The 24,428-nt window shown below is 38.2% G+C and overlaps 2 protein-coding genes and 1 non-coding gene across 3 annotated transcripts in view; 2 read left to right on the plus strand and 1 right to left on the minus strand.

The window, feature by feature from the left end:
* Positions 1–24,428, plus strand: part of LOC134820347 (uncharacterized) — a 52,872-nt gene that overhangs the window by 21,808 nt on the left and 6,636 nt on the right. Inside the window, exons 4-5 of the mRNA XM_063830654.1 lie at positions 7,950–7,991; positions 13,314–13,467. Coding sequence (XP_063686724.1) covers positions 7,950–7,991; positions 13,314–13,467 — 196 coding nt within the window. The remainder of the gene's footprint in view (positions 1–7,949; positions 7,992–13,313; positions 13,468–24,428) is intronic.
* On the plus strand, positions 8,786–8,859 carry Trnan-guu (transfer RNA asparagine (anticodon GUU)). Its single transcript has one exon. It is a non-coding gene; the product is annotated as a tRNA-Asn (tRNA).
* Positions 15,465–16,979, minus strand: LOC134821133 (uncharacterized). Its single transcript, XM_063831798.1, has 4 exons — positions 16,902–16,979; positions 16,604–16,771; positions 16,264–16,404; positions 15,465–16,123 (listed from the first exon to the last, which is right to left on the minus strand). Exons 1-4 carry the CDS (start codon positions 16,963–16,965, stop codon positions 16,065–16,067), a joined length of 432 nt encoding a protein of 143 aa, XP_063687868.1. The 5' UTR covers positions 16,966–16,979; the 3' UTR covers positions 15,465–16,064.

Below are 24,428 nucleotides of genomic sequence, written 5' to 3' on the forward strand. Positions count from 1 at the left end.
CTTTTTTATCGCCGCGATTTCAAATCAAGTTACAAATTCTACAAATTTTGAAGTGCTCAGTCTTGTTTTACTTTTCTTATCTTTACCTATTAACCATTGGAAAATAAAACTTTAAGTTATAAACCTTCATTGCATACTTTACCGGTAGAGTCTAAATTGAATAGTTTGAGATTTCCTTTACATTTTATATTTATGCATGTGCCCCACGGGGATGAATTTCTTATTACCATTGATATTATATATATTTTTTTTAGTAAACATTGGCTGGTACCACGGGCCAGTCCCCCAAAAAAAAAAAAAAAAATTAATATAGTAATACCATATTATATATACAATGATACACCAAAGGCAGTTCAGAATTACAAGGTGTCGCAGAAGATTTTAACAGGCGATTCCAAAGTATCATCCTGCAAACATTCACAATGCAAAAGTTCAAGTTGACACGGTTCAAGTTAGTTAAAATTAAAAATGGGTCACAAAATCATACATCAAAGCGTGAGAGAGAACCTTTTCTGAAAAAATCTACATACAGAATACTTGGTGCATACTTGTACTGCTGTTATTAATTTATATAAGTGTGTCGCCTCTATGTCAGTGATGTAAGACGGGGTGTGTTTAAACACAAGTGTCCGCCATGGACAAATATAGTGGAAAAATACACTGGAGAAAAGTTTTTAACTTTTATTTACCAGTACGTTAAGGTTTACTAATCATATCGTAACCTATTTTTTAAAGAATAATCATACAAACGATAATTTGTATCCTTACTTTAGGTTACTTTAGGTATTCAGCAGTAGGTAATACCAAATAATAATATCAAATGTTTGAAATTCAAATATTTTGCTAGGATCTAGAGACTGAAGACTCCAAAGATTGCCGAAAAGAAATGTACATTTTCAAAAGTAAATAACAGCAAACATAAGGCTAAATACCGCGAAAGTGCGAAGAAAAGACGCCAACAACTAATATTGTATATTGTAGTTGGACGATGGACACGAAGGGAATCAACAATATGAGGCATAAAATCTTCTTAAACTTCATCTTGGGAAGCTAAATTGTATTGTATAGTGTTGAAAATATAGAATTATTATAATAATATGGTATAATCCTCATTCAGCAGGGTGTAATATCTGTTTGGAGAACAGTTAAACATGCTTACAGTTGTACAAGTGGAACTTCTGCCATTTTCATGTCTCAATTTAGCTGATATTTCACTTATAATTATCACAACACCACTGAGTATTGTGCTCATTGTCATGACAATATACGACAATACACGACAATGTATGACACTATACGACAAGATTGACAATATGTGACAAACCTTGGGAACATGGGCACTCTCGGTCCCTGCCGACCAAGCTCTTGACCTCCGAGACGAGTGCCACATGATCTAGATGTGAATAACAAGAATAATCTATTTTATACTGCCACTTCCAGTCTCTAATAGAAAAAGAGAACGATTCTCCGAAAAACCCTTTATTAGCCCAGACATGTAGTTATGTAGAATCTGAGCCTGGAAATGCTGGCGAGACTGGCGTTCCCAGCGACCATAAAACGCAATAAGGCCGCCACCGGTCCTCCCATCTTTTTTATATCATCGTATTAATGAAGTGAAAAATAGTATTTATATCCAGCCCATCTTTTATATTATCGTCTTGAAAAATAGTGTTTATATCGAGATTCGAGCCCATATATCAGTAATCTACACCATTGTGAGCACAAATTGCAGACCTGACAAACCGGCTCTTTCATACATAATCATGAAAAGAATTTGTCAAAAATGAATAATTACTAAACTGTGTTGTTGCAGACAGCACAGGAATCCTAACAATGACACATTATTATCACTTATAAACTAATAATCAAACATTAAAAGAAATAGAAGGCTTAAAGTGGATGGATTTATTAAAATACGATTATAACCTTATTAAAGCAAAGTAAAAGCGAATTCCTCACATTCCTCCACTGGTTTAGGTGATATTAGACTACTGTACAACTAAAACTCATCCTATTTATTAGGATCAATAATATATAATATATATATAATTAATTATAAATATATAATTATTTTATATATATACATATAATTATATACATATAATTAATTATAAATCCAGAGTGAAGTAGGGACAGATGTCTGCAGCTCATTAGTACCTTGTCTAATTAAGTTTAAGTCTGCCTCTAATCTGATCTGCCTCTAATCTGATCTGCCTATAATCTGATCTGCCTCTAATCTGATCTGCCTCTAATCTGATCTGCCTATAATCTGATCTGCCTATAATCTGATCTGCCTCTAATCTGATCTGCCTCTAATCTGATCTGCCTCTAATCTGATCTGCCTCTAATCTGATCTGCCTCTAATCTGATCTGCCTCTAATCTGATCTGCCTCTAATCTGATCTGCCTCTAATCTGATCTGCCTCTAATCTGATCTGCCTCTAATCTGATCTGCCTCTAATCTGATCTGCCTCTATTCTGATCTGCCTCTAATCTGATCTGCCTATAATCTGATCTGCCTATAATCTGATCTGCCTCTAATCTGATCTGCCTCTAATCTGATCTGCCTCTAATCTGATCTGCCTCTAATCTGATCTGCCTCTAATCTGATCTGCCTCTAATCTGATCTGCCTCTAATCTGATCTGCCTCTAATCTGATCTGCCTCTAATCTGATCTGCCTCTAATCTGATCTGCCTCCAATCTGATCTGCCTCTAATCTGATCTGCCTCTAATCTGATCTGCCTCTAATCTGATCTGCCTCTAATCTGATCTGCCTCTAATCTGATCTGCCTCTAATCTGATCTGCCTCTAATCTGATCTGCCTCTAATCTGATCTGCCTCTAATCTGATCTGCCTCCAATGTGATCTGCCTCTAATCTGATCTGCCTCTAATCTGATCTGCCTCTAATCTGATCTGCCTCTAATCTGATCTGCCTCTAATCTGAGTTGCCTCTAATCTGATCTGCCTCTAATCTGATCTGCCTCTAATCTGATCTGCCTCTAATCTGATCTGCCTCTAATCTGATCTGCCTCTAATCCATCAGCCTCTAATCTGATCTGCCTATAATCTGATCTGCCTCTAATCCATCAGCGGACCGGCAACTAATTATTTATTAACCTGAAGTAACCTAAAGTAACATAAAGTAAGTAACCTGCCCAGTGCCCATCATATTTTCAGAACTACATACTAACAATATAACTAACAATTGCGCAAACTTACAACTGTTTTTTTTGTACTGAAGTACTAACGATATGCCACCTGGCTGTTAGTTTTCTTCTCGTTGACAAATTAGTATTGTTCCAAATTTCAAGGCACTGAAAGTATTGAAGTACACGTGTAACAGGTAACTGTTAACTAAGTCTATAAAAATAGCAGAATGCCGCTGTCATGTTCAGCTGATGAAGGGGGTATCAGCTGTTGGTTCAGTAGTTCTTCAATGTGATTTAGTGATTAGTCTGGCCGTAGGTTTTATGACATGACGTCAATTGCGTGATCACGTAATTTATTTATAGATTTAAAGACCATGGTAATCACACGGAATCTTAAGTTTGATGATATGACGTTATGTCTAATGAATATTAAAACCAGGGTAATCACTAATCACATGGAATCTTAAGTTTGGTGATGAAGATTAAATGAAGATTAAAACTAGGGTGATCGCATTGAACAACAACTGAAATATGTATGGAGAATTGAGATATATTTCTGAATTTATTTGGGGAATAAGTTTCCGTAAAATTTGTACCATGTGCAATAAGTAATGTAGACATTAGACATGCAATAGGGTTTTATTATAGCACAATTAAACTAATATAATCGTAGAGAATGCGGTTGTTTACAACTAAAACGGTTGTTTACACCTAAAACCAATTTTTACACCTAAAACCAATTTTTTAAAAACCGTACGTTTGAAAATGATTTGCAGACAACAGAAGTTCAGATCATTCGAACACCTGTTCCCTGTTTATTTGGGACGACACGTGACACACGACACACAACACACGACACACGACACACGACACACGACCCACGACACACGACACACGACACACGATACAGTACTAAAATAGCAGTGTAAGACCAGATCACGAGTTAGTGGCAGGCCTGTTTGCTTTGTCACAAATTACAATCTGTAATTTGGAACTGTTGGAATGTTGACATATCTTCTGACTATCCGGTTGAGTTGTTCTTATCTCTTAACTCAGAAAATATAAACAAACAGCACGTGATGGAAGTTAAGTTATGTTGGTATATATACCAACATAACTTAATATGTCTACGTTAGTCTGTTCATACTCGTTCTTCCGGCAGTGATTATAGGTTTTGAATTCAAACCAAATATCCGAACGCATACTATGTGGTTTTACTTACCAGAGCCTGCGGTAAATCGCGTATCGAATACTTGCAATCTCTGGTCATCCTGGCCACCGACTGTCTAACTTCACTGGTTGCTAGGCAGGTGCAAACAATAACAATGGCTGAGATGATTGCACTAATTGTGTTTCTCATAACAACACTCTCAAGGGGGAAGAGAACACAAGCAAAACAATCTAAAGGAGAGAAACACTGTTTAAAGAGGCGTACTAGTTCAAGAAATTAATTAAATATGAGAAATTGGAGGGTATAATGCAGAAGACCAATATAACAATAAAACAAGTATATTGATAATTGTGATTGAGTATGGTATACTTAATAGTACGGTATTTATATAATACCAGGCCAGGGGGAGCGAGGGGAGGGGCAAAAGTATACAGTATACAGACATATTCCTCGAATGAGTGATAAATGATAACAGCAACAAAGAATTACTTCAATCGGGCACTCTGTGTCTAAGAAACAAGCCCCAACGTTATGTATGTTACGTTACGTATGTATACTGACTTTTGGTTATAAAGTTAGCTACCTCGCAGTAAGACGTGAACTGTAACTTTACGTTAGTGATCCGCACCACCCTATACCCATTACCCAGTTACCAGTATGCTAAGTGTTGCTAAGTGTTGCTAAGTGTTGCTAAGTGTTGCTAAGTGTTGCTTAGTGTTGCTAAGTGTTGCTAAGTGTTGCTTAGTGTTGCTAAGTGTTGCTAAGTGTTGCTTAGTGTTGCTAAGTGTTGCTAAGTGTTGCTAAGTGTTGCTAAGTGTTGCTAAGTGTTGCTAAGTGTTGCTAAGTGTTGCTAAGTGTTACTAAGTGTTACTAAGTGTTGCTAAGTGTTGCTAAGTGTTGCTAAGTGTTGCTATCCGCACCACCCCATACCCATTACCCAGTTACCAGTATGCTAAGTGTTGCTAAGTGTTGCTAAGTGTTGCTAAGTGTTGCTAAGTGTTGCTAAGTGTTGCTAAGTGTTGCTATCCGCACCACCCCATACCCATTACCCAGTACCCAGATGAAGAAAAGATGAAGAACACATTTGACTATATTATTATAGTATTTGAAACATGTTGCGTTCTAGACAGTATAGTAGTAGTATAGTAGACAGTAGTAGACTGTATACTAGCAATGTGTTGTTTCTATACTGGTTATTCAGACAGATTCGAGATCACTTCCTCACCAAATCCACCACGAACAGGGACAAAAAGATTTCGCGATTATTTTGACAAAAATCGCGATACCGCGATTTTTAACAGACTATACATTAAACTATACATAAAATTTGTCGCAAATATTGGGAAAAATCGCGATTCCGTACATGCCGCGATTTCCTTTTGTCCCTGATCACGAAGATCCGTGGCTTAGTGGCGCAGTTCGTTAGTCGACCTCCCTTACTCGTCGCGTGATATGCTGCTCAATCGATGGCCTTAGTTATCGATCCTTCGGGTTCCTGTAAGTGCTGGTGCCGGCCATGGTTGTCCGAAGTAAAAGAAAAAGGGTGGTTTTCATAGATGACACTGCTGCCTTGCAGCTAAACAACGTAAAGTAAAGTAAAGTAAAGATCCCAGGAGAACGCGACGGTAAAGTGACCCCCCTCTTATGTAAGGATTCTACTGGACCACACCTCCTCGAGTGGGAGGAGGTGTGGTGGTCAAACACCCAACACTGTTTACACGTGTCCTGCTCGGAATAAAACTAAACCCTGGATCAATAAATTGACAACAACGTAAATCAACGAAAAAGAACACGAACGAACTTTTAAATCAGACTATTAACGTTTTGTTTGTGATTTGTTAATGTGCAGATGTGCTGATCATCTCGCTAAAACACTTTTAAACTAAGATCACCTTGCCATTAATGTGACCAGGATTGGAGCCGTGTAACGTGAGCGAATATTTCAATCACATACCGTGGTTTTTTATATAGTTTAACAAGAATTAGCACCGCTTGCACCACCATATTCATATGCTTGACTAATCATGATTCCAGCGGTAACATAATTAAACGCCAGAATAAAACGGAGAGTGCTTGCTAATCTTAGTTTTGTTTTCCACTTTCAAATACTTTGATAATATTTAACCAATCATGATTTGTCGCAGGTGACTATTCATGTTGTGTTTTGAACTCCTCAAAACACTTCAAAATGCTACTAAACACGTGATCAAATTTAAAGGTTTTTAACTCCTAATGACCCATTCGAGTTGCTCTAACTGATAATGAGAAACTAACGAGCTGATTAGTAACTAATTAGTAACTGATAATGAGAAACTAACGAGCTGATTCTAAGATATGATGGTTGGAGGGACTTGGCCCAAACTGTCGTATGTCAAATGCTGAGTTCGTACACCGTTCATTCTATGATGTCAAAAAGCGACCTAGAAACATTGATGAATGGAAAAAATGAGAGAAGAATAACATCTAACTAGTGACACACAAGCACGAGACTAATGTCAAATCAGCATTGGAGAGTAAAATACAGTATAATGCCGTTTAATGAGACACTCGTGGCTTATTAGAATAGTGAACACAGCCATTACTATTTACTTTTCATTACTAGACTACAGTTTAATGCCCAATTATCATTAGTCTGTGAGTTTAATGAGTACCAAAGCCATGAAGGGGTTGTGGTTTAGTAAAAATCATTGTTTCTGCTATTTCTTCCGGAAATGTGGATGCCTATCTTAATTAAGTGTGGATAATCCCTAGTGTAACACAAAACTTCCTTAAAATCACAAAATACTGATTTCATAACAAATAATTATGCGACCGTTCCAGAATCTACCAGAAATCCACATTTAACGGAGTTACACAAAGTTGGGATTGATTTTCAGGCTCTAGAAGATTCTCCCATCTTGAATACAGAACAGTATTATTGCAGAATGTCCCTAGAATGTGCTAGATGTTGTGTAGAGTTCATATCATTACATATTACAAATGTAATACTGTCCACTTGTGTGTAAGTGGGACACTCATTTGAACATGCTGGACATTACTAAGTCAGCTTGTTTATTAATTACAATATTGTTTGATTGTGCCGTAAAAATATATAATTGTTTTATTAAACAATTGTTTTATTATTAAATAATTGTTTTATTAAAACAATTGTTTTGTTAAAATAATTGTTTTATTAATATCAATACTGAGTACAGCCAGGCAATAGAGAAGGCCAACTGGTTGAGGTAGAGTAGCTATAAATGATGAAGATTCAGTCCCCCTGATATTTATTGACATTCAGTGTGTTAACATTGATTTAATTATTGACCCTGAAGCAGAGGGAAGGTTCTAATCTCTTAGTCTCCAGGAGATTTTCAGGCTTTTCAATAAATGATTTTGGAAACGTTAGGGGTTATGAACAACATGTGTGATGTGTATTATTATACAATATACATTCTACATGCGTCCATTAATTGTTTATTATGTTATTTATTGCTCAGTTGCCGGTTGCGCACTTGGGTTGAATAATCTAGAGGAAATTATTGATTATTAATTAAACTTGAGAATTTATCTCTGACATTTAAGTTTTAGCTGCAGATGACTTGTATTGTTTTTGGCAACTAAGATCGCTGATAATTCTATGTTTCAGACATGTGCTATGGTGTCCGAAGAGAACGAGGATATGATAGAGGTACATTTACGTTTTGGTATCACCATTTTATATCAACAAATATTTAACCGCGGTCATACCACGCACAATTGATTTTAACTTTTTGTAACTTGTTTAAACTACAATCCATTACTATACACCATTACATTACACTAATCCATTACACTAATATATCCTATTATTTCTACACCCATTAAGAGAACAGGTTGCCAATTTAGCACTAAATCAATTAGGAACAACAACAACTGATGCATTTACTGGGTAACTGACAACTGTAACCAAATGTATATTGTTCATGCAATATGCATAACATTTAATCGTGAACAAATATTGTTCGGGCAACATTTTTCTTGAATAACATCTTTTAAAATTCTAAACGATTTAAGGTACAACTGCAACGGTCATATAAGTAGAGAAGCGTAAAATTAAATAGTAGGTTCAAAACCATAAATTGACAAAATATACTGGTCGCGAAATTGTGACCAATGACCCGCCAATGATCCTAATTTATAGACGTAATTGAAGAGTCACATTTCAAGTCCTTAGTCGTCGCTTCCTGTAATTTGGGAAGTTAGGGCACTGAAAATGCATGAAATCATATAATTCTCGACTTCATTGTTGCATAAATACATTAACTGATACTGTGGCACCATTATGCAGATAATAGTCCAAGTAGTAGCCTGAAACTGAGGCGTTTCATTATTTAAATTATTGCATTATTGAGTAACACCACTTTCCTTATGAGTAGTTACAATCAGGCATCAGTTACGTCGAGAACATGAATATATAGAATCTCAATTTTGTGCGTTTCCATAGCTTCCGTGGCGCAATCGGTTAGCGCGTTCGACTGTTAATCGAAAGGTTGCTGGTTCAAGTCCAGCCGGGAGCGCGAACTTTTGTGAACTTCAGAGATTTTGATAAATTTGGCAAACATTACCGGCCAATGACGTAGATCTGCGTTTGTATTTTTCACAAAACTCGCTACTGGGTATCAATATGTTAGTGTGTAAAAATGTTTGAAATCTGCTTTTTAGAAACCTTTCAGGCTTTACATTACAAGAGAAAGAACGGTATGCCTACACAAGTTACTTATATTCCTCAAAAATGATTTAGTTAAAAGGGTTATTGATTGAAGCACATCGTGCTCTAAAAATTGTACTGATCGTGATAACACTTTTCCTACGTTGACTTTGCAATCTGCAGCTGAAGGGGCTTTGTTATGATAACGATAAATTCTTCGTGATGAGCCGATTATATTACATCCGTCATCCTGAACCAACCTATTGAGAAGTTTAGGTTTAGAATTAGCATCTTCACGGCCATCAGAGTTGGGGATTTTTCTGGAAGGGTGTGACATTTTTAAAAGATAGGCAGAGTCCTCCGAGTATTGACTACTTTGGGGAGAATATTCCATAGTCTTCCAGCTCTCGCTGCGAATGAGTTGTCGAAAGCAGAGTGTGCGATAGAATATGGTAGATATGTGTAGGATTTCATGGTCAATAATTTAATCTTAGACTCTGTGGACTTTTAACTAAACAAAGACCCGTACAAATTCGATAACCATCGGAGAATTCAGGACATTTACGTTGCCTGATCATCAGCCCACTTACTTTACGGAACGCGCGTCGCCAAATCTAATTTATGTACACGCATTGACGCTACACGCGTTTATATTTTACGCGCAGTATAGATTTAACATTTATTTGGGTGATGACGACGACGATTAGAACGACGACATCACTGATCTACTGATGACCCCACTCCCATTATTTTACAATAATGGTTAGTGTAACCGTGGTGATGACCAGATTCCCTACGACTTTATTTCGAGTTACCAACATCAGCAATGATAAGTGCCACTTCATTTTTTTGAATAATTTAAAAAACGCGGCATATTTGTCTCTGCTTCAATACAGTTAACAGTTGTCAGTGAGGCCAGGAAGTTCAACACTCACTCATCCTCTGGACACACCACTGTCCCAAAACCGAATACTCTGGTTTATACTGGTTTAAGTTCAGGCAAATGAGAGCACGTTTCCTTGATTTTTGTAGTGGATTTGTAGTGCTCTCAACCCACTCAACCCACTCCCAGTGACCACGCCCATCCCAAAATTACTGAAATCCAGGTAAAATCCAGACTGAGAATCTTTACCCCTGTAGTGTTTATATGTTCCGGGGTAGGTGGCACATGTTTTAGTGTAAAAATAGGTAATACCTGTCCAAAACCATCATAAAAATCAAGTTTCGACCTCTCAACCCACTCAGGCCACTCCCAGGGGCCATGCCCATCCCAACATTACTGAAATCCAGGTAAAATCCAGACTGAGAATCTTTACCCCCGTAGTGCATTTATGTTCCGGGGTAGGTGGAACATGTTTTTGTGGTTAAATAGTTAGTACCTGTCCCAAACCATCAGAAAAACCGAGTTTTGACCTCTTGACCCACTCAGGCCACTCCCAGGGGCCACGCCCATCCAAAAATTACTCAAATATGGGTCAAATCCAGGTAAAATCCTGTAACTTTGCAGATGGCATGCTGTAACTACTCTTTCGAGGATTCCGTCGCCAATGTTAGAAAATTCGAATATTTGAGACCACGCCCATTTAATATTAAATCACCTATAATGTTCTTTCCGGACATGCTAGACGCCCATGTATTTCAGATTACTGTAGATAATTAATTGAGGCCAATTTGAAATGACGAAGTTATCAAGCATTTTGTGTATCTCGTTAACAAAATTGATTGGGTTCCCTTGCAATTTAACGGGGTCACCTAATCACCTGAACAGGTAATCCAATCACCTGATCACATGTAATGAATAAACTCGCTATGCCTCGTATCTCGGTCATCTGAGAAGCTACAACTCTCATTTTTTCAGAACAAACGTAATTCGAATGGCTAAATACAATTCTATAAGATTTGGCTCGATCTGATTATCAAAACTATCAAATAAATGCGATAATGAACCTTCATTCGAACAAAATGAACATGAATATTCTTTGATTTAACATATTCCTCGAATGAGTGGTGATAGTAATTCATAGCAAAAAGAATACCTGGGAACACAAATCGCATACGGGGGTAAACAGGGGTGTAGGAATGATTTCCTCCATGGGGGAGGGGGGGGGGGCAGCCACAGCCTGAGATTTTTTCGACTCATTATGATCAAGGTAGCATGAAACATGAACAAAAGTAGTTTCCAGAAAAACTTTGAAATATTTTGACTTAGAAAATTTTCGGTCCGAGTCATTCTCGATACGTACCGCTGAAGGCAGAGCTCCCGTTTCCGAGCTCGTATTGCGAAGCGGAGGCCTGCCTTCAGAGATCGCATTACAAAGGGGAACCCTCGAGCCCAAAATCGTATATCAAAGGGGTCTGGTCAGGGGAATGATCAGGGTAGCATGAAACATGAAGCTAATTAAAGTTGCGCATTGTTCCTGGGCGTGGCCTTAGTGGGTGGAGAGGTCGAAACTTGATTTTATGATGGTTTGGGACAGGTACTAACTATTTAACCACCAAAACATGTTCCACCTACCCCGGAATATAAATGTACTACGGGGGTAAAGATTTTCGGTCTCGATTTTACCTGGATTTCAATAATTTTGGGATGAGCGTGGCCCCTGGGAGTGGCCCGAGTGGGTCAAGAGGTCGAACTCGGTTTTTCTGATGGTTTGGGACAAGTACTACCCATTGTGACACTAAACCATGTGCCACCTACCCCGGAACATAAAAGCACTACAGGGATAAAGATTCTCAGTCTAGATTTTACCTGGATTTGGCCCAGATTTGAGTAATTTTGGGATGGGCGTGGCCCCTGGGAGTGGCCTGAGTGGGTCAAGAGGTCGAAACTCGGTTTTTCTGATGGTTTGGGACAGATACTAACTATTTAACCACAAAAACATGTTCCACCTACCCCGGAACATAAATGCACTACGGGGGTAAAGATTTTCGGTCTTAATTTTACCTGGATTTCAGTAAGTTTGGGATGGGCGTGGCCCCTGGGAGTGGCCTGAGTGGGTTGAGAGGTCGAAACTTAATTTTTATGATGGTTTGGGACAGGTACTACCTATTTAAACACTAAAACAAGTGCCACCTATCCCGGAACACAAAAGCACTACAGGGGTAAAGATTCTCGATCTGGATTTTACCTGGATTTCAGTAATTTTGGGATTGGCATGGCCTCTGGGAGTGGCTTGAGTGGTTCAAGAGCTTACAACTTGGTCTTTGTGATGCTTTGGGATATGTACTACCTATTTAACCACCAAAACAAGTTTCAAATACTCAGCAACACAAATCCCCTTCAGGGCCCGGGGGTAAAGATTCTCATTCTGGATTTTTAGGGATTTGTCACAGATTTCAAGCTATTTGGGATGGGCGGCCTGAGTGGGGTTGGATGTGTTACTTAGATTTTCATATCTTAGTGTCTATAAAAGTATAATTCTGAGCAGTTTATTGAGACTTCTGACTTCTACCGTCGTAGATTCTACAATGATAAATATTGTAACGTACGTTTTCAGGGAATTCAGGGAAACGTCTTCTAAGGCAAATAGGAGACGCTGTGACCATATAGAGTTATAGACACCCTTGCGTCTTGACTCAAGGCAGGTGGCAGCCAGCTCAACTGTCTGGTCGTAACTCGTAAAGACATTTGAATACAGAGATGACAGTTGTCGCCATTGACATTTGTCTTTAAAAATTGCAAATTTTCATTACAGCGAAAATGATGGTACGATTTTGCATATTCGCCATTCAATCGAGAAATTAAGATAATGAAATGGAATTAAGACAGTAAAAGTTAAAACCCACAACCCATTTTATATTTCTTATGATCAGACAATTATGTGAGAGAGTCTTCTTTGACGGTACAATCTCAGAGAGCAACTTTTATATTAACGTGTTTAACATCTCACAAGAAGAGACACAATAATATGAAGTATGAGCCTAGAAAATCTTTCAATACAAGTCAGTCTTCTCATCAAAGGGATTCAGGGACTTTGAGTTAGTCCTAAGTTTGTAATCCGCCTATTTCTAGGCGCCAGGTGGTAACAATGTTGACTCTCTTGAGCTTGGGAAACTCCCACACTATAGCATTATTTCAATACTTTAACGGACTAACGGTGACAGATTAATGACAAATGATTTTGCTTTTGTTTATGAGTGGTAGTTTTAATTATGACAAATAACAGAGTTTAACGAAGATGATCAATCTTAAACATTTTTGAAATAACTGAATTCAGACCCGAAAATCTAAAAGTTCTTACTTCAACATGTAGTTATGACCAAAATGATTCTCCAACAACCATTCTAAAATGAACTTTGTTACTCTAATCCCCTCCCTCACAGGTGCCCATGTCAAAACACGGCCGATATATCGTGTGTTTTGATCCTCTGGACGGCAGTTCCAACATCGACTGCTTGGTTTCAATTGGCTCCATATTCGGGATCTACAAGAGAGATAAGGAAGGTCCTGTTTCGAAGGAAGATTGCTTGCTGCCTGGTGAGTACTAAATTATAGTTTAATTGGGGGGGGGGGGGGGGGGGGGAGGGGGCCTATGATCCCGATCAATCCGTGCGTATTCTTATTCGTATAACTTATCATGGTTGATAGTCTAGTACTTATACTAGGTGAGTGGTTGATAGTCTAGTACTTATACTAGGTGAGTGGTTGATAGTCTAGTACTTATACTAGGTGAGTGGTTGATAGTCTAGTACTTATACTAGGTGAGTGGTTGATAGTCTAGTACTTATACTAGGTGCGTGGTTGATAGTCTAGTACTTATACTAGGTGAGTGGTTGATAGTCTAGTACTTATACTAGGTGAGTGGTTGATAGTCTAGTACTTATACTAGGTGAGTGGTTGATAGTCTAGTACTTATACTAGGTGAGTGGTTGATAGTCTAGTACTAATACTAGGTGAGTGGTTGATAGTCTAGTACTTATACTAGGTGAGTGGTTGATAGTCTAGTACTTATACTAGGTGAGTGGTTGATAGTCTAGTACTTATACGAGGTGAGTGGTTGATAGTCTAGTACTAATACTAGGTGAGTGGTTGATAGTCTAGTACTTATACTAGGTGAGTGGTTGATAGTCTAGTACTTATACTAGGTGAGTGGTTGATAGTCTAGTACTTATACTAGGTGAGTGGTTGATAGTCTAGTACTTATACTAGGTGAGTGGTTGATAGTCTAGTACTTATACTAGGTGAGTGGTTGATAGTCTAGTACTTTAGGTGAGTGGTTGATAGTCTAGTACTTATACTAGGTGAGTGGTTGATAGTCTAGTACTTATACTAGGTGAGTGGTTGATAGTCTAGTACTTATACTAGGTGAGTGGTTGATAGTCTAGTACTTATACTAGGTGAGTGGTTGATAGTCTAGTACTTATACTAGGTGAGTGGTTGATAGTCTAGTACTTATACTAGGTGAGTGGTTGATAGTCTAGTACTTATACTAGGTGAGTGGTTGATAGTCTAGTACTTTAGGTGAGTGGTTGATAGTCTAGTACTTATACTAGGTGAGTGGTTGATAGTCTAGTACTTATACTAGGTGAGTGGTTGATAGTCTAGTACTTATACTAGGTGAGTGGTTGATAGTCTAGTACTTATACTAGGTGAGTGGTTGATAGTCTAGTACTTATACTAGGTGAGTGGTTGATAGTCTAGTACTTATACTAGGTGAGTGGTTGATAGTCTAGTACTTATACTAGGTGAGTGGTTGATAGTCTAGTACTTATACTAGGTGAGTGGTTGATAGTCTAGTACTTATACTAGGTGAGTGGTTGATAGTCTAGTACTTTAGGTGAGTGGTTGATAGTCTAGTACTAATACTAGGTGAGTGGTTGATAGTCTAGTACTTATACTAGGTGAGTGGTTGATAGTCTAGTACTTTAGGTGAGTGGTTGATAGTCTAGTACTTATACTAGGTGAGTGGTTGATAGTCTAGTACTTATACTAGGTGAGTGGTTGATAGTCTAGTACTTATACTAGGTGAGTGGTTGATAGTCTAGTACTTATACTAGGTGAGTGGTTGATAGTCTAGTACTTATACTAGGTGAGTGGTTGATAGTCTAGTACTTATACTAGGTGAGTGGTTGATAGTCTAGTACTTATACTAGGTGAGTGGTTGATAGTCTAGTACTTATACTAGGTGAGTGGTTGATAGTCTAGTACTTATACTAGGTGAGTGTTAACTCGGCTTGATATAAAGCCCGAGTTAGCACTGTAGTACTCATTCAAGCCAAGTAGAATCTATTTGTAGCACCTGTCGATACGTACTTGAGTATCGAATATTTGGATTAACTGGGGTCTAGACGGTAGACAGGTTATGTTAAAATCAGAGTATTTACGGATAGCACCTGCGTCACGACTTCGGCATATAAATGGCTTGTTGAAAAGCTGCAGACAGAATGACAGATGCAAATTGAGGAAAATTTAACTTTTGTTAAGACTTTTGGGTTATTTTTACTTGTTTAGATTTAGAAAGAAGACACTTCATATAAAAATAAAGGTATTTAGATATTTGTCATGTGAATGAACAATAAATTGTAGCTATTAATGTTAATGCCGCCATATACGGGCAAAATTACAATAACTTTTACACACACATCATGCTGCAATTTAAATAATCTCAAAACTTTATAGGAATGAGCATGTTGAATTTCATTAAAATAGAACCATCAACAATACAATAAATACAATAAATAATTTGTGCACAAATAAATAAGCCCAACCGAATTGACTTGTGCTTTCTGTACTAACCATCCCATGCCAATCTATGGCTGAAGTTCATTATTACCTATCTCAAACAAAAATGTCTATACCGTCTAAATGTCTTTTCATCTCGCTACGGAGTAACATCAAAATACCTAGTAGTCAGTCTGGAGGAGTCTGATCACGTGATTGATTACGTGTCCGATCACGTGTCTCGAATTCTGAGATCCTATCTGGATCTGGTCTTCCTATCTTCTTCGTCAACCTTCAGTCTGCAGTAATCCAGGGTGATTTCGTAGGTGATTTCGAGCTGTTGGCGATTATCGTAACCATGTTATTCTGGTTGAATATGCTGGTGTCTGGAAACTACTTGAGGTTGGAGGTTCTTAGCCTGTTGGCCAGGCTTGGTGGAAGAAGAAAGCGCCCGCTGCTCTTGCATGTTGTGCTGAAAATATTGTTGTCAGAAAACAGTAACCATAACCTTTGATTCTAGTTATTAAGAAACTGTTTCATTTGCTAGATTCAAAAATCTCAAAAATTCGGGGTTTATTGGGGAAAACAATCAGAAATCGGGGAAAAACTTACTTTTTGGCTGCTGTTTGTTGTGTCGCCTGGCATGTCTACCTCTGCCAGTGCCGCGACTCCGGTGTCCGGCAGCCTTGTGTCCGGATCTGTGTCCGGAGTGAACTGAGGATTCTCCTGACACATCATTTTCTTGTTCTGATTCTGAAATTTACTTCTGTTAGACAATCTCGCTGGTCACCGCATAAAACGATCGAGAATATAGCTCAGACACTCATCACGAATGACATGGTAATTGAATGACACCGAGGAAAAGCAACACCAGAATCAAGTACCTAACTCTCATCAGATAATTTAATATTCTGTAATTTACAATACTTAAAAAACACGTAAAAACACGTACCAGGCAGCGATCTAGAAGAAAGAGGGGTTTCCAACAGGTCAAATTCTTCAAGTTCAAATCTTCTGCTTTCACTTTCAATCATGTCCTGGTTTCCGGATAGTTGTGGTGAATTGTTTCTTCTCTGCATTGCCATGTTCCTGTAGTGCTCTCTCCTCTTTTGTGGTGCTCCTGAAAGGATGGTTCGGTTAAAAACGGAAATTGATTACTAATAAGCTGTTCAAGTGACTTCAGAATTTATGATTTGGAGTCAAATCATACCGAAATGGTAATATTTAAACCGGTTATGTAAATTTCTTACCTTGTGTCGACAGGATGAGGGCGAGGGTTGAAACCAAAAGTAAGATAACTGCGGTGTAAGACATGTCTTCGGATTGTTCTTGCTATCAGAGATAAAGGTTTAGAATTGGGTAAAGCTGGAACAACTAATTGAATCAAGATTGAAAATATAGATTTTAAAATCCTGTAGATTAGATAGCAGGCACGCTCTCTCAGTACTGAGATAGCCATGCAGTGTAAGAAAAAATTCATTAATGATCACTGGTCGATAGTCATTGGCTGATTTAAAAAAATATGGTGTGGCAAATTGAAATTTTTTAAAATCGAAAATCTGGGCATGAAAATTGAAGCCAGCTGCAGCTGCTGTAAAACCAAAGCGTTGATCATGTCAATATAACAGGGCTTATAAATAAGACCGGTTATTAAGCCTAGTTGCATGACGTGAAATTAAAGCGATACTAAAATCAGACGACATCCTGAATAAACGTTGGTCATGCCACCTGCTGTTAAAAGTTCATTACGAGAGAGTGCACATAAGCTGATTAGGGCCGGATATAGGGATTACCGATTGTTAATTTCATACAATTAATAGTTGATCGTGGGGGAGGAGTCGGGCAGGGCCCTGGAAAGATCATGTGCGGAGCTATCGCGTTTGATAAGGTCAGTGTGTCTTGTTTTTGGTGGTGATCTGGGTTCGTTAGTTGGGCTCGGTTTTCTGAACTTCTGTGCTAGACTACAAACTCCGCACCAAATTTGATTTATTGCAAGGTTAAGCTAAGGATTAACCCTGTTGCAAAGTGGCGAGATTAAATTAAACAGTTAAAAAGACAAATCAATGCCACAAGTTGTTTAATTATCCGTCACTCATGAGCTGAATTGTGAATTTGGAGACAAATCCAACTCATGCTTAATCGAAGCGCCCACTGAAAAGTTCTACCCCCACAAACCCCAACCCCCGCAGAGTATCAGTATCCCAACCAAATGTAAACTGCAACTGAATAATGGTGGACAAGATACTGGGTATTTATATTATATCAGGTTAATCCCCCGCTGTGACGTGTCATGATGACGGATAGTCCGGCCCCGGAATAGCAACACCTTTGATCTGGACCAGATCTCTAAATTAGAGCCGGTAGACGGTAACCTGTTGCCTTTCTGCAGTGAATGGTTCTACTTGGGGACGCTAATTTTAGGGCGGCAATTGGTGATCCAATGACGCAAACACTGTCTGTAGTGGTCCGTCAAGCATGAACATTATTTCATATCAGACTGCAGAAGTAGACGTAGCATTCTATATTTAGGATGCTGCCGATGATTTAAATTTAACAGTTCAATCATTAGACTAGTAACAAGCTCATACGTTAATGCGAATAACGTAATTATTTGAACTTATCCGCATTAATGTCATCTAATTATGATGGTAACAACGCATTAATAAGTTAATAAACTATGATGATTTATGACGGGGGAACCGAGGAACACCTCAATGATTGAGAGAACCGCTTTATTAAAGGAACGTAATGTCTGTTCACTGCTAAATGCTAATCAAACCGTACCTGGGTCGGAAATAACAAAGTCAGAGTCAAATCATCTCCTTTTTTTACCGGGCTCCGCACCGATAATATTGAGGAAAAAACACTAATTATCGCGAATTGTCCGCAGTGACAAATTGAAGATGTCTTTTCGGGGGCTTTGTTAGCTAAAATTGGCTGTTGTCTAGGTAAAAACCGCACTCACGGCACTGAGCGTGATTGAGAGTTGGCTAAGTTGGGGTCATGGGTCACCAGGGGATGTAGGGTTTGTTTAAGATTCGGCGGAGAGAGACTAGAGGCTGGCACCGACCTGTAATCAATGGGCTATTGAACAAATTCTATCCTTGAGTATGAACTAACGATGTGTCGGTCACCGGTAAGTTTTGCTGCAATTAAATGCTCAGCTCTGCAGAACACTTTAAGTCAAAACTTTTAAACAACAAGAGTTGACTTAGCCGTTAATCTGATGATCTTGTCACCAGTAAAACGAATCAAGACTTTGATAAAGTTGAAGTGCGACATTTTGAGAGTGTATATCTCAAAATTCATGACAAGACCTGTATCGTCCGAGCGCACTGTTGATGTTTGCACGGCCGACTAAAGTTACCAGGCAATGAGTTGCTTACAAACAAAGAACTCGGGCCTTTTAAAACTTTCACAACTTCGCGTGTCATTTATTGTAAAATAAGTTCCAGAACTCTTCCACCGGCCAGTCAGTTAGATAATTGTAGCCATGATCACTTTTTTCAGCCAATACAGTGCTCGAGAAAATTTGAGGACACATTTTCTCTTTGTGCATTGGCTATTCACAAAGAAAATAAATTGATTACTTAATCTGGTGGTGCATAATAAGTGCTTACCGTTGATTTCTTTGGAAGGGCGGCATTAAATCATCCTTTCTTAAAAGTTTCTGGACTAATCATGCAGTATTTCTAGAATAAGAACGGATTCTAGAAGAGAGTTAGAAGACAAGGTGGCCCAGGTCACTCCTCGAAGAGACCATGCAATCAAGGAGAAAAAAGAAGTCAAAAACTATTGATGCCAAAGACACCTATGAGTCTTGACAGTGAGTGAGTTATACATAGACCCGTTATTTATAGATAGACAGATAGACCCGTCTGAGGTCATGTAGTTGGCCCATTTGGTGATTCCTGTGACAACTGACGTCTGACAAATATAGAAAACTCTTAAACAAACTAACAATAGAACTTTAAAAACACGGTGATAATTTGTCTTTTTAATCTTCTGGCCAACAACTTTGATAAAGCAGCTATTAGAGGTGTGAAATAGTTTCATTTTAATCTAGAAAGGTGCTAAATATCAAGGCTTGGCGTAAAATCATAGGGTTATGGTTATTTTAAGAACCACTCTCTCAATCGCCTGAGTCACGCTTCGGCAAGGAAGACTAAAAATAATCGTGATGCCGGCTGATAATGGAGATTGTGTACTGCCACAGGGACCGGTTGGCCCCAACATATTAAGTTTTAACCTCTGATATTAAACTTTTTTTACCGCAATTAGTTAGACATAGTCGATTTTACCTCAGACAAACCGGGACTTGGGGCCCACGTGCTCTTATACGCATCACACTACAACTGCCGAAATGGTGCTGAATTTTTAAATCACTGTCAGTCATCTCGGTAATGTCTAGGCATTTTAACACATGCTTGAAATAGTTCTGACCGCAAAGTTAAAACACCCCTTCATCTCTATTTGTCCCAGGTTCTGACCTTCTTTCGAAATGGAAGCAGACGGGTATTCCGAAAAGGGCCACAAAAGTATAAAGCTTCAGTGTCACTAAAAGAGTTAGGATAGTCATGAAGCATAAGAAAGAGAGATAAAACTGAGGAGTCTTAAACAATGGCAAGGCAGAATCTTCAAGCTCAACTCATCAAGTCTTTGTTGCTTACGGATGAATACTCTCCGATATCTTCTAGAAGGGCACAATAGTTTCCTAGCCAAACAAAAGCAGATGCGAATGTATTTCCTATCTTGCATTTAATAATTAATACCACTTGTTGAATACGATATCTTCAAATTCCTCGAGTTGGCTTTTCTTCACCGCCTATTATCAAAGCGACTATTACTTAATATTATACTAAGGACAGATGAGAAAATTGAGATCAACTGCGATCATTTTTAATGCCCACATTTTGAACAAAAACATTGTGACTACAGACTAATGTATGAAATTTTAAAGAAATGATATGATATTGGACTAGGAGCACAAATATCTCATAAAATTTAAGCCTCCGTTATGGACGACTTTTAAAAAAATTTAGTACCGACAAGGGACAATCATTACCACTGTTATCATCCTCGAGACGACGTCTTAAAACTAAGTACCAACAATTATTCCTACTGATATCATCGACAAATATGAAACAAAAAATCGCAAACTATTGCAAATATTACAATGATATCGGAAAATAATATCGAAACATACGCCCGGAAAGTAGAAACATTTCGATCTAGTCTTGAAAATCGTCACGTTAACAATTAAAGGACAATCATTGTCAGGGAGGCCGAGGGGGTGGAGGCTGGCTGCCCCGATCTAATTCAAGACTCGGAGGCTGACAACAATTGCTTCTTGGTAATCAGCAAAAAATTAGAGACCATTGAACAAAAAAGAACAGAACACACCTGTCAGATAGATTCAGTCCTCAGATGATAGAACGACTCATATAAATAATAATAAATCAATCGATATCAAGGTTACAGTCATTGAAATGTGATCAATTCGGCAATAAGAGAGAAAGATTTTGACAAAAACTTTGTAATGCAGTCTAAAATTGGAACATCCGCGCCGTTATTATTTGGGGCCCATTTCCCTCTTTCTTTGATATAACCGATTGATATAGGGATTCTAAAGAAACATCCAAGCATTCTGAATTCTTTGACTGTCTCAATGATATGGAATATCTAAATTTTGACTGAGTTGTGAACAAAATCAGACTGTAAGTTTACTTGATAAGTCACTGTAATCGCAGTAAAATATTACAAATATTCTATCTGAATGCAAACGATCGTGGATTTAAAGCGGAAGGATTTATGCCAGTGGGAAATAAAAGGGGATATCACGTACCAGATTTTATAGAAGGTTAATAATGGGTATTTAATAAATCATTTAGTGGTTTGGTAACCGTTAATTGCGAACAAACACAGATAGTATCCAAAACTATCGAATTTATCAAGGAATGTATAATAAAATGCCAATATGATCATTCCTAGAACTTATTAATAACGGGCAATTTTAACACTCAAACATAGATAATTTAAACGGATGGTGGTAATCGACTTGATACGCTCGGCCACTACAAACTGTAGGATTAGATGATTCCAACTGCACGCGGTACCCTGGCCAAGAGAAAGATGATCACCTTTAAACTGGAGGAAATTATCAGTATCTCGGTACAATTGTTCCGTTACCGTCCGAAAGTTATTTTTTCTGTCGATACGGATACTTCCTCGAAGATATCCGGGCCAGATCACAGTTCACACATGCAATGATATGATAGTCACTACAAATATAATTTAGAAGTGTTGTCACCAGGATAAAAGTATCAGTTTAATACGTTTTTAAAACCCTGTGGTTAACGTTTCTTTGCCAAGGAAGATTCGAACCTAGACGTCATTACCAATTGAATCAGTCGGGTTCTGCCAAGTTCTGAGTACAGCCTAATTATGTTCACATAAGATAACTGTATCAAGCGCTTGTTTGTACGGGAAAGAAGTTTGGATATATCATATATTATGCTATATTAAGGTGTCATAATAGGCAATAGCTATCTTTGGATTTAAAAGTAGAAAATCGAGTGAAAATAATTAAAAGACGGTTTAGTCAAATAATTCTGATTTGAAAATGATATTTGTATCGATGATACCATTACCACATAAAAACGAACGGCCTGCAGAACTTTTGGGTTCCTCACTGCTAATTCAAGGAATGCACGGCAATACTTAGACAATATTTAGTAAACTCAACACAAGTTGAGACCTAATGACGGTATTAATAGTGGCTATAGTGGACTAATACTAATAGCAATTTCCAGTTCATACCCTCGGCCTTGAGATTGGTCGATATAAGTTCACTCTGCAATCTACATACAGGAAATTAGAAACGAATAGTGCAACTTCCACCCGAATGGTGGCTGGATATAGCATATTAAACAGTGCTGAGTAGACAGTTGTAACTGCCTAATGGCTGCTCAGCACTCCATGCTGTAAAGGAAATATGTTCACCAATTATTCTGACAGGGGAAGAATAATTGAAGTGGGCGATAGCACCGCTGAAATTGGCTGTCTGTTTTTAATTATCCACATTAACAGTCGAGCAGACTGCGGCTTAAAAGAAGACTGCGGCCCGTACTGAGATAGTCTCGCAACATGTTTGTGGTTAGCCCTAGACCAGGTTGCAAGCACTAGTGGCCAGGTCCTCAGGGCCTGGATTTATCGCTGAGCTTACTGAAATCATTGGTTTCTAAATTTTCTGAAGTGGCCGAGTTTGTTAAAAACATGGAATGTTGAATTTTATAAATTCTTGAGTTGGCAGAACCACGTTACCATCTCACCTTATAAAGTCATCAAAAGTAAAGATTATTTTCTGATTTAAGAAATGAAAATTGGAATGTATTACAAAAATAACTAAGTGAAAGTGAAATCATCTTGTCTATTCAAGATTCTACGCTAATATTTAACAATAAAGTCATCAAAAGTACAAATTATTTTCCGATTTGGTGGCTTAAGGAACAAAATTTACCATTAAAATTTCCAAGAGAAAATAAAATCACCTTATCTATTTAAAATTCTACAGAATGGCCATTTTTCTGCAGAATTAGCATAGGATTTTTTTGTGTCGTAATTTGTCGATGAAATATTTCATAAAAACGATGATAATTTAATCATAATAATTTAATAAAAATAATATGCAATATTGGCCTGTCTAACATGGCTCCACCTATAACTTATGAATATATTATAGTACCAAGCACCTAATAGTTATTGCCGGATTAAAATGCTTGGATACAAAAATTCAGAATAAAGACACTGAGTACGCCAGCTCTAAATTAATCCAATGGGAGGCAACATCTGGTAGGTCTAAGACCAGAGCTTATCAGGAAAACTAACCAGTCGCGACAACGTACGAATCTGAGCTCCCAATGAAAGTGGCGGGGTTATAAACCAACACTGTCGACTGACCTCCCCATATAAGGACGAAATATGGGGGGGACCCCGGCCAACCAACGCCCGGCGTTCAACTTGCGCCCATGTCCGGCATTTTGCAACATCTCACTGTCACAATGAGGACGCGGCCGTGCGTCAGTCCTTGACAGCCCTTAATTGTACTAATAGTAAACTCTCATTAGGGTACAGTATAGTGCAGGCGTATTTGATGATAGTGCCACCTGTAATGTAGTGATACTCGACCGTAACCTGACGCTAAGCTGTCCTTGTGGGGTGGTGGAAGCTGGGCAGTAAATCTAACGGTAACAGGGCTGCTGATGATGGGGGTATTGTGCAGACTGCAGATTACGCATGGCTGGGTAGTTGTTGAGATGGGAAACCTCCGTGGACCGTAATCGATAGACCGTTTATAATTGGTCTTTTGTCAGTGTCACTTGACATGACGTTACCATGTGCACTGAAAGACTAAACATGGTTTTTTGACTAAGATAGAGTGCAAGGGAAGTTGAACTTCAACTTCTGTGAAAATGAGGCCGTTGGAAAACATATCTAAGAGTCGACGTTTAGGAAAGGAAAAGTTGGTATTATTCACCACAGGATGCTTATTGGTCTTATACAAAGGCCTTAAATAAAGGACAAAGTTCGTAAAAAAAGTGTCAAGTCTCATCCAGCTGACGCAGCACCAAGACGTAATCTACGTACTCCACGTAATCTAGAGTTACATGAATGAATTTGAAAGATTCATGGAAAGATTTGTGGTATTGTAATTATAGTTTAACACTTTAGTGACGTCAATTTGTTTTGCTACATGAAAGCAATCCGTGAATTTCATT

Source organism: Bolinopsis microptera, chromosome 9, assembly GCF_026151205.1.
Source record: "Bolinopsis microptera isolate Bmic1 chromosome 9, MBARI_Bmic_1.0, whole genome shotgun sequence".
Classification (NCBI taxonomy): domain Eukaryota; kingdom Metazoa; phylum Ctenophora; class Tentaculata; order Lobata; family Bolinopsidae; genus Bolinopsis; species Bolinopsis microptera.

What these genes read in the sequence shown, in the direction of transcription:
- LOC134821133 (XM_063831798.1), bottom strand. Translation starts at nt 16,965, where the DNA reads ATGTCTTACACCGCAGTTATCTTACTTTTGGTTTCAACCCTCGCCCTC. An exon ending in TTCTTCTAGATCGCTGCCTG is followed by an intron (nt 16,405 to 16,603) that starts GTACGTGTTTTT and finishes AGTAAATTTCAG; the next exon opens with AATCAGAACAAGAAAATGAT. An exon ending in CAACAAACAGCAGCCAAAAA is followed by an intron (nt 16,124 to 16,263) that starts GTAAGTTTTTCC and finishes CAATATTTTCAG; the next exon opens with CACAACATGCAAGAGCAGCG.